The sequence below is a fragment of the Pseudoliparis swirei genome, chromosome 1 (assembly GCF_029220125.1).
Source record: "Pseudoliparis swirei isolate HS2019 ecotype Mariana Trench chromosome 1, NWPU_hadal_v1, whole genome shotgun sequence".
Taxonomy (NCBI): Eukaryota; Metazoa; Chordata; class Actinopteri; order Perciformes; family Liparidae; genus Pseudoliparis; species Pseudoliparis swirei.
The window spans coordinates 21665601-21677384 of NC_079388.1; the positions used below are offsets into that span (position 1 = coordinate 21665601).

At 47.0% G+C, this 11784-nt stretch overlaps 1 protein-coding gene across 1 annotated transcript; it reads left to right on the forward strand.

The window, feature by feature from the left end:
* The first annotated feature begins 2204 nt into the window (after positions 1–2204).
* On the forward strand, positions 2205–11095 carry LOC130198507 (semaphorin-6C-like). Its single transcript, XM_056421679.1, has 4 exons — positions 2205–2521; positions 5029–5227; positions 8582–8696; positions 11017–11095. Exons 2-4 carry the CDS (start codon positions 5086–5088, stop codon positions 11093–11095), a joined length of 336 nt encoding a protein of 111 aa, XP_056277654.1. The 5' UTR covers positions 2205–2521; positions 5029–5085.
* The last annotated feature ends 689 nt before the right edge of the window (positions 11096–11784 follow it).

Sequence of the window (11784 nt, forward strand, 5' to 3'; positions counted from 1 at the left end):
AGACCCCTTAGTGACCTTTAGACCCCTTAGTGACCTGTAGACCTCTTAGTGACCTGTAGACCCCTTAGTGACCTGTAGACCCCTTTGAGACCTGTAGACCCCTTAGTGACCTGTAGACCCCTTAGTGACCTGTAGACCCTTAGTGACCTGTAGGCCCCTTAGAGACCTGTAGACCCCTTAGTGACCTGTAGGCCCCTTAGTGACCTGTAGGCCCCTTAGAGACCTGTAGACCCCTTAGTGACCTGTAGACCCCTTAGTGACCTGTAGGCCTCTTAGTGACCTGTAGACCCCTTAGTGACCTGTAGACCCCTTAGTGACCTGTAGACCCCTTAGAGACCTGTAGACCCCTTAGTGACCTGTAGACCCCTTAGTGACCTGTAGGCCCCTTAGTGACCTGTAGACCCCTTAGTGACCTGTAGACCCCTTAGTGACCTGTAGACCCCTTAGTGACCTGTAGACCCTTAGTGACCTGTAGGCCCCTTAGTGACCTGTAGACCCCTTAGTGACCTGTAGACCCCTTAGAGACCTGTAGACCCTTAGTGACCTGTAGGCCCCTTAGAGACCTGTAGACTCCTTTGAGACCTGTAGACCCCTTAGAGACCTGTAGGCCCCTTTGTGACCTGTAGACCCCTTTGTGACCTGTAGACATCTTAGTGACCTGTAGACCCCTTAGTGACCTGTAGGCCCCTTAGAGACCTGTAGACTCCTTTGAGACCTGTAGACCCCTTAGAGACCTGTAGGCCCCTTTGTGACCTGTAGACCCCTTTGTGACCTGTAGACATCTTAGTGACCTGTAGACCCTTAGTGACCTGTAGGCCCCTTAGAGACCTGTAGACTCCTTTGAGACCTGTAGACCCCTTAGAGACCTGTAGGCCCCTTTGTGACCTGTAGACCCCTTTGTGACCTGTAGACATCTTAGTGACCTGTAGGCCCCTTAGTGACCTGTAGACCCCTTAGTGACCTGTAGACCCCTTAGAGACCTGTAGACCCTTAGTGACCTGTAGGCCCCTTAGAGACCTGTAGACTCCTTTGAGACCTGTAGACCCCTTAGAGACCTGTAGACCCTTAGTGACCTGTAGGCCCCTTTGTGACCTGTAGACCCCTTTGTGACCTGTAGACATCTTAGTGACCTGTAGACCCCTTTGAGACCTGTAGACCCCTTAGTGACCTGTAGACCCCTTTGAGACCTGTAGACCCCTTAGTGACCTGTAGACCCCTTAGTGACCTGTAGACCCCTTTGAGACCTGTAGACCTCTTAGTGACCTGTAGACCCCTCAGTGACCTGTAGACCCCTTAGTGACCTGTAGACCCCTTTGAGACCTGTAGACCCCTTAGTGACCTGTAGACCCCTTTGAGACCTGTAGACCCCTTAGTGACCTGTAGACCCCTTTGAGACCTGTAGGCCCCTTTGAGACCTGTAGACCCCTTAGTGACCTGTAGACCCCTTAGTGACCTGTAGACCCCTTTGAGACCTGTAGACCCCTTAGTGACCTGTAGACCCCTTTGAGACCTGTAGACCCCTTAGTGACCTGTAGACCCCTTAGTGACCTGTAGACCCCTTAGTGACCTGTAGACCCCTTTGAGACCTGTAGACCCCTTAGTGACCTGTAGACCCCTTAGTGACCTGTAGACCCCTTAGTGACCTGTAGACCCCTTAGTGACCTGTAGACCCCTTTGAGACCTGTAGACCCCTTAGTGACCTGTAGACCCCTTTGAGACCTGTAGACCCCTTTGAGACCTGTAGACCCCTTAGTGACCTGTAGACCCCTTAGTGACCTGTAGACCCCTTAGTGACCTGTAGACCCCTTTGAGACCTGTAGACCCCTTAGTGACCTGTAGACCCCTTAGTGACCTGTAGACCCCTTAGTGACCTGTAGGCCCCTTAGTGACCTGTAGACCCCTTAGTGACCTGTAGACCCCTTTGAGACCTGTAGACCCCTTTGAGACCTGTAGACCCATATATTATATATATTATATATTTTTTATTTTTTATTGTGACTAATCATTTACAAGAAAAGGTTTCATAATTATTTCATTTCTTAGTGAATATAATCTCGATATAATATGAATGTTCGTGTTTATTATTATTCCATCGCAGAGGGGCGGAGTCACGCGGCGCCGGTGCCGCCCTCTGATTGGCTGTGGGGGGGGTGTTATGTTAATGAGGAGGGCGTGGCCTGCAGCGGAGACGCTGCGCCGCCGCCTCATTGTGTGGACCCGGACCGGTCGGTGGATTCTACCGGAAGCGGCTCGTACCGGATCAGGTCTTCTTGGTGGACTAACCGGAGCCGGTGTGGATTACCCCGCGCGTGCACCGCGCGGACTCTGTTTTCCCGCGCATCAGCGGACACGGATGTGAATTTCTTCTTCTTCGTTTTCCTGCAGGAAAGCCCGGTGACCGACTGTGTGTGTGCGCGTGCATGCATGCGTGCCGGGTGCTCCGCAGGTTTGGTGCGCGTGCGTGTCTCTGAAGTGTGTATTGCTGCGCGGGGAGCGGGACGCGCGCATCACGGGATGAAATGTGTGTGTGTGTGTGGGGGGGGTATGAGCGCGTGCACCATTGATTGATGGCTGCCAATCAGCCGAAGAGGCAGGAGCGCGCCCGTGCGCGTGCATGCGAGAGAAGCCTTATTAACTCCAGTCACCTTCCTCCTCCTCATCCTCTCTGCAGCCGGAAGCTCTACTGGGGGTCTGAGGACTCTGGGGGGTCTGAGGACTGATGGAGTCTGAGGACTCTGGGGGGTCTGGGGGGTCTGAGGACTGATGGGGGTCTGTGAGATTCACTGGGGGCTGCTGGACTCATCGGAGTGCAGGACTTGTTCTCGCCCCCCATCGGTTCACAAGTCTTTTCTTCTTCGTGCAGAACGATGATAGTTATGGTTCAGACCTCCATCAGACCTCCATCAGACCTCCATCAGACCCCCATCAGACCTCCATCAGACCCCCATCAGACCTCCATCAGACCTCCATCAGACCTCCATCAGACCCCCATCAGACCCCCATCAGACCTCCATCAGACCTCCATCAGACCCCCATCAGACCTCCATCAGACCCCCATCAGACCTCCATCAGACCTCCATCAGACCTCCATCAGACCCCATCAGACCCCATCAGACCCCATCAGACCACATCAGACCCCATCAGACCCCATCAGACCCCATCAGACCCCATCAGACCCCATCAGACCCCATCAGGCCACATCAGACCCCAACAGAACCCATCAGACCCCATCAGGCCTCCATCAGGCCTCCATCAGACCTCCATCAGACCTCCATCAGACCTCCATCAGACCTCCATCAGACCCCATCAGACCCCATCAGACCTCCATCAGACCTCCATCAGACCTCCATCAGACCCCCATCAGACCTCCATCAGACCTCCATCAGACCTCCATCAGACCCCCATCAGACCCCATCAGACCTCCATCAGACCTCCATCAGACCCCATCAGACCTCCATCAGACCTCCATCAGACCCCATCAGACCCCCATCAGACCTCCATCAGACCAGGATCAGACCCCATCAGACCTCCATCAGACCTCCATCAGACCTCCATCAGACCCCCATCAGACCTCCATCAGACCTCCATCAGACCTCCATCAGACCTCCATCTGACCCCATCAGACCTCCATCAGACCCCCATCAGACCTCCATCAGACCTCCATCAGACCCCCATCAGACCTCCATCAGACCTCCATCAGACCTCCATCAGACCTCCATCAGACCTCCATCAGACCCCCATCAGACCTCCATCAGACCTCCATCAGACCCCCATCAGACCTCCATCAGACCCCCATCAGACCCCATCAGACCTCCATCAGACCCCCATCAGACCAGGATCAGACCTCCATCAGACCCCCATCAGACCTCCATCAGACCTCCATCAGACCTCCATCAGACCCCCATCAGACCTCCATCAGACCTCCATCAGACCCCCATCAGACCTCCATCAGACCAGGATCAGCATCAGACCAGGATCAGACCCCCATCAGACCTCCATCAGACCTCCATCAGACCCCCATCAGACCTCCATCAGACCTCCATCAGACCCCCATCAGACCCCCATCAGACCCCCATCAGACCTCCATCAGACCTCCATCAGACCCCCATCAGACCTCCATCAGACCTCCATCAGACCCCCATCAGACCTCCATCAGACCTCCATCAGACCTCCATCAGACCCCCATCAGACCCCCATCAGACCTCCATCAGACCTCCATCAGACCTCCATCAGACCTCCATCAGACCCCCATCAGACTACGTTCCCTAGTCCCTCACTCCCTCGTCCCTCCCTCGTTCCCTAGTCCCTCCATCACTCCCTCGTTCCCTAGTCCCTCCCTCACTCCCTCGTTCCCTAGTCCCTCACTCCCTCGTCCCTCTCGTTCCCTAGTCCCTCCCTCACTCCCTTGTTCCCTAGTCCCTCCATCACTACCTTGTTCCCTAGTCCCTCCATCAATCCCTCGTTCCCTAGTCCTTCCCTCACTCCCTTGTTCCAGAGTCCCTCCCTCACTTCCTTGTTCCCTAGTCCTTCCCTCCGTTGTTCCCTAGTCCCTCCCTCCCTGCCTTGTTCCCTAGTCCCTCCCTCACTCCCTTGTTCCCTAGTCCTTCCCTTGTTCCCTCATCCTTCCCTCCCTTGTTCCCTAGTCCCTCCCTCCCTGCCTTGTTCCCTAGTCCTTCCCTCAGTCCCTTGTTCCCTAGTCCCTCCCTCCCTGCCTTGTTCCCTAGTCCTTCCCTCAGTCCCTTGTACCCGAGTCCCTCCCTCACTCCCTTGTTCCCTAGTCCTTCCCTTGTTCCCTCGTCCTTCCCTCCCTTGTTCCCTAGTCCCTCCCTCACTCCCTTGTTCCCTAGTCCTTCCCTTGTTCCCTCGTCCTTCCCTCCCTTGTTCCCTAGTCCCTCCCTCACTCCCTTGTTCCCTAGTCCTTCCCTCAGTCCCTTGTTCCCGAGTCCCTCCCTCACTCCCTTGTTCCCTAGTCCTTCCCTTGTTCCCTCACACCTTTGTGTCTCTAACTCCGCCTCTCTGTCTTCTCAGAGCCGACGCCCACCATGACCTACTGACATCATCAAGCCCCCCCCCCCCCTCTTCACAATGGTCTCGACCTATTGGTCGTCGCCGTGGCGACCGCCCCCGTGGTCAGTGCCGCTGCTCGTCCTCACTTCCTGTTTCCTGTCCGAGTCGATCACGCCATTCCCCAAAGACCTGGAGCCAATCAGCGTGGTCGCCTCAGAGCGTAAGGATCCGCTGCTTCACCCACTGCTCCACCCACTGCTCCACCCACTACTACACCCACTGCTTCACCCACTGCTCCACCCACTGCTCCACCCACTATTCCACCCACTGCTACACCCACTGCTCCACCCACTGCTCCACCCACTACTACACCCGCTGCTACACCCGCTACTACACCCACTGCTCCACCCACTACTACACCCACTGCTCCACCCACTACTACACCCACTACTACACCCGCTGCTACACCCGCTACTACACCCACTGCTCCACCCACTACTACACCCACTGCTCCACCCACTACTACACCCACTACTACACCCGCTGCTACACCCGCTACTACACCCACTGCTCCACCCACTACTACACCCACTACTACACCCGCTGCTACACCCGCTACTACACCCACTGCTCCACCCACTACTACACCCATTGCTCCACCCACTGCTACACCCGCTGCTACACCCGCTGCTCCACCCACTACTACACCCGCTGCTACACCCGCTACTACACCCACTATTCCACCCACTGCTCCACCCACTACTACACCCACTGCTCCACCCACTACTACACCCGCTGCTACACCCACTATTCCACCCACTACTACACCCACTGCTACACCCACTGCTCCACCCACTGCTCCACCCACTACTACACCCGCTACTACACCCACTGCTCCACCCACTGCTCCACCCACTACTACACCCACTACTACACCCACTACTACACCCGCTACTACACCCGCTGCTACACCCACTACTACACCCGCTACTACACCCACTACTACACCCACTGCTCCACCCACTACTACACCCGCTGCTACACCCGCTGCTACACCCACTACTACACCCGCTACTACACCCACTACTACACCCACTACTACATACGACCATCTCTCTCTCTCCCTCCCTCTCTCTCTCCCTCCCTCTCTCTCTCCCTCCCTCTCTCTCTCCCTCCCTCTCACCCTCTCACTTATATCAAACTGCAAATGAAGAGCTAAAAATTGTATCTGATTGGTTCAAAGCGAACAAGTTATCTCTAAATGCACAGAAAACTAATTATATGCTCATAAATAAATCAAATAATCTCCTAGATCAAGATTTTAGGCTTGAGATTGACGGGGCTAATGTCTCAAAAGTCCAGTGCACCAAGTTCCTTGGTGTCTATATTGACGACAATCTGCGCTGGCATCAACATATTGACAGTTGTCGGAAGCGTATACGAAGCGGCACATTTGCCCTGCGCTCCGCAGAAAATATACTCTCAACAGAAAATGTGCGTCTGTTGTACCACAGCCTTGTCCATCCGCACCTCTTGTACTGCAATCTGCTCTGGGGATCCGCAGCTAAAACTCAGGTCAAATGTCTCGAGATTTTACAAAAAAGGGCTGTGCGGATCATCTGCAACGTGAAGAATAATGAACACACTGAGCCGCTTTTTAAGAGATTGGGCATTCTGAGATTTACAGATCTACATTTGTGTCAGACAGGAATTTTTATGTACAGATTTATGAATAATAATCTGCCACATAATCTGTTACGTATGTTCACAAGGAACACAAATGTCTACGACCACAACACGCGGCTGCGTGGTGGCATTCATATAAATAAACATACAGTCGACATTGTATTTAAAAGCTTCATCTGTAGAGGTCCAAAGCTCTGGAGACAAATTCCGGACGAGGTCAAATCGGCATCCAGCATCAAGGCATTTGCTTCTCGACTTAAACGCCATCTCACTTCATCTTGAAAGTTTTTAATATTGATTTACAGCCTGGCGGCACAGTACAATAGAGGAAAAATATTTAAAATAAAATGTATATCCAGAATTTGATGTTCGTGATATTATTTTTCTTTATTTCTTCTAAGTTATCATTAGTTCACATTTGTCTTCTATTATTATTTTTACTATGACTTTTTCTTTTTCCTGTTCTGGTTTTTTTGTTTTTTTGTTTGTTGCTTGTACGACATTTTATGTTTTCATCCATATGTGTGTGTACTGTCTGTGTGCCTGTGATAGTTGGGAGGGGGTGAAAGGGTTAGGGATTAGGAGGGGCCGTCCAACTCCTCATCTCAGAGGAGCCTACAGACCTCGGTCTTTGGACGGTCCTCCATTCGTACATTTTTTTTGCTGTTAATGTCTGCCAGTATGTACATGTTATGTATGTACTTATGGAAAATAAATTACTTACTTACTTACTTACTCTCTCTCTCCCTCCCTCCCTCTCTTCCTCCTCTCTCCCCCCTCCTCTCTCCTCTCCTCCCTCTCTCCTCCTCCCTCCCCCCTCCTCTCTCCTCCACTCCTCCCTCTCCCTCCTCTCTCCCTCCCTCCTCTCTTCCCTCCCTCTCTTCCTCCCCCACCCTCCTCTCTGCCTCCCTCCTCACCCTCACCCTCTCTCTCTCCTCTCTTCCTCCTCTCACCTCCCTCTCTTCCTCCCCTCCTTCTCTTCTCCCTCTCTCTCACTCTCCCTCCTCCTCCTCCCTCTCTCCCTCCCCCTCTCTTCCTCTTCCTCCCCTCTTCCTCCTCTCTCTTCCTCCTCTCACCTCCCTCTCTCTCCTTCCTCCTCACCCTCACCTCTCCCTCTCTCTTCCTCCTCTCTCCTCCTCCCCTCCCTCCCTTCCTCCCTCCTCGTCTCTCCTCCTCGTCTCTCCTCCTCGTCTCTCCTCCTCGTCTCTCCCTCTCTCTCTCTCCTCCTCCTCTCCTCTCCCCTCCCTCTCCTCTCCTCCTCTCACCCTCCCCTCTCCCTCCTCCTCCCTCTCTCACCTCCTCTCTCTCCCTCCTCTCCTCTCTCTCCCTCCTCTCAGTCCTCTCTCTCTCTCTCCCTCTCTCCCTCCCTCCTCCTGCTCCTCCTCTCTCCCTCCCCCTCTCTTCCTCTCTCCCTCTCTCCTCCTCCCTCCCTCTCTCCTCTCCTCTCTCTCTCCTCTCCCTCCCTCTCACCTCACTCTCTCTCCTCCCTCTTCCTCACTCTCTCTCCTCTCTCCCTCCCTCTCACCCTCCTCCTCTCTCTTCCCTCCCTCTCACCTCCTCTCTCCTCCCCTCTCTCTCCTCTCTTCCTCCCTCTCACCCTCCCTCCCTCTCTTCCTCCCTCTCTCTCTCCTCCCTCCCTCTCTCCTCCTCCCTCCTCCTCCCTCTCTCCTCCTCCCTCTCTCCCTCCCTCTCTCCTCTCTCCTCTCTCTCTCCCTCCCTCCCTCTCTTCCTCCCTCTCTCTTCCTCCCTCTCACCCTCCCTCTCTCTCCCTCCCTCTCACCCTCACTCTCTCTCTCCCTCCCTCCCTCTCTTCCTCCCTCTCTCTTCCTCCCTCTCTTCCTCCCACCTCACCCTCCTCACCCTCCCTCCTCCCTCCTCCTCCCTCCAGAGTCCTACCAATTTCCAGTTTTTCAAGGTCTGCTCCAGGACAAGGACACTGTGCGTCTGGGTCTGGACTTCCAGAGATTGTTACGCATCAACCACATGTTGTACATCGCAGCCCGGTCAGTCCCAATAATAATAATAATACACCATAATATTTGCTGTCTGCTCCAGGATTAGGACATTGTGTCTGCCTGACTTCCAGAGATTGTTACGCATCAACTATATGTTGTACATTATCGTAGTGCCTCAAGGTTCTTTATATATTATTATATACTATATATATACTATACATATAGTTCCTATATATATATAGTCCCACACATATACACACACACAATAATAATAATAATCATTAATAACATATAACTAATATTATATATTATAGTTCCTATATATATATATATATATATATATTAATATATATATACTATATATATATAGTTCCTATATATATATATATATATACTATATATATAGTTCATATATATATATATATATATATTATATATATATATTTATACATATAGTTCATATATATATATACATATATTATATATATTTATATATATAGTTTTACATATATATATATATATATTATATATATACTATATATATAGTTCTATATATATATATATATATACATATATATATATTATATATATATTTATATATAGTCTTACATATATATATATATATATATATATTTATATATATAGTTCATATATATATACATATTTATATATATACTTATATATATAGTTCATATATATATATATCTATATATATATATATATATATATATATATTATATATATATATATACTTATATACATTTATATATATATATATTATATAATATAGTTTCCCATATATATAATATATAACTAATAATAATATATAATTAATAATAATAATAGTCCCTAATACCACACACAATAATAACCACAATAATAATAGTCCACATTTCACAATAATACATACACCATACTAATAATAACTAATAATAATACAGTTTTACACACACACATTATATTACACATATACTATATATATATACTATATATATAGTCTCTACACATATACATATACTATATATATATTATATATTATAGTTCCTATAATATATATATACTATATACTTATACTATATATAGTCTCTACATATATATATATATATATATAATTTATATATATAGTTCATATATATATACATATTTATATATAATTTATATATATATAGTCTTACATATATATACATATATATATATACTATATATATATTTATATATATACTATATATATATATTATCATATATATATATACTATATATTAATAGTTCTACATATATATATATATTTATATATATAATATATATATATTATCATATATATTTATATATACTATATATACATATAGTTCCTATATATATATATACTATATATATATTATATTACAGTCTCATACATATATACATACACATATATACTATATATTATATCTATATATATTATTTCATACATTATATATATATATTATATATATAGTCTTACATATATACATATATTAATATACTATATTATTAATAGTCTCTACACATACATACTATATATAATATAATTATATATATAGTCTCTACACATACTATACACATATACTATACACATAGTCTCATATATATACATATATATATACATACTATATATTAATATATATATAGCCCCATACATACATACACTATATATATAGTCTTCATATATATATATATATATATATATTTATATAATATAATTATATATAGTCTCTATATATATATATACTATATATATACTATATATATACCTTATACACATAGTCTCTACACACATACACATATCATATATATCTATATAATATATTCTCATATACTATATAATATACTATACACAGGTCTCATATACACACACAGGTCTCATATACACATACACACTATATATATACTTATACATATATTAGTCTTACACATACTTATATACACACATACACACCACATATACACACACACACACACACATAGCACAGTCACAGCTCCCACATACACACACACACACACACACACTATACACATACACTATAATAATTATAATAGTCTCATGTACACACTATACACACACACACCATACACACAGTCTCACACACCATACACAGTCTCACACACACACACACTACACACACACCATACACGCAGACACACACACCATACACAAAGTCACACACACTACACACACACACACCACACAATTATTACTATAATGAATCGTGCAAATTAAATGAACATTGACCATTGACGTCCTTTCAAGTAACTTGATTATATATCTGATTAGATCTGATTAGTTGTTTTAAGAGAAGTCACGTGTGTTACAGGCGTGATCAATAACACGCTGAGACATTCTGATCCTCAGGGATCACGTGAGCCCGCTTCAGCTAGAACCTCACCATCAAGGCCAGAGGACTTCAGTCTCTCGCCATGAGTCAAAATGATTTATTTATATATTTATATATAAATATATATATACATATATATGTATATATGTATATATTTATATATATTTATTTATATATATATTTATTTATTTTCTATATTTATATATATATTTATATATATATATATATATTTAATTAATTCCACCATGCTACATGCTACGCCGGTAGCGCCCCGCGGCGTGTCCCCTCAGAGACCTGAAGGCCGAACACACAGCAGCTTCCTGCTGGCCTCCAGGTGCATTGTGGGACGTTACTCTCGTGACCAGCGATCCGTCGCTCCTCCTGAAGAGCGTCCCGTGTTCTATGGACTAGACTGAATGACATTTGTTTCCACTTCCTGTTCCAGAAGCTGACGTGGCGATCCGAAGACGTCAGCAAGTGTACGGTCCGAGGGAAGAACAGCGTGAGTCGCATGAAACCTGTCTGTGAGCGCGGAGGGGGAGGAGTCAGCGATAAAGGGAGGGGGAGGAGTCAGCGATAAAGGAGGAGCTTGTCTGTCGTTTCAGGACGAGTGCTACAACTACGTCAAGGTTCTGGTGTTGCGAACGATTTGTAGACGCTTGTCTCGCCACCATGGACCAACGCCTTCAACCCCACCTGCAGGAACTACAAGGTACCCGGGGCTGTGCCTTCAAAATAAAAGCGCTGCAAGTGTCCAGATGTTTCCACACGTTTTCCCTCCTCGT

Bases quoted from the DNA above. Each gene is read 5' to 3' on its own strand.
- LOC130198507 (XM_056421679.1), top strand. From the start codon at position 5,086: ATGGTCTCGACCTATTGGTCGTCGCCGTGGCGACCGCCCCCGTGGTCA. The intron at 5,228-8,581 runs GTAAGGATCCGC...TCCTCCCTCCAG, and splicing joins CAGCGTGGTCGCCTCAGAGC to AGTCCTACCAATTTCCAGTT. The intron at 8,697-11,016 runs GTCAGTCCCAAT...TCTGATCCTCAG, and splicing joins ATGTTGTACATCGCAGCCCG to GGATCACGTGAGCCCGCTTC.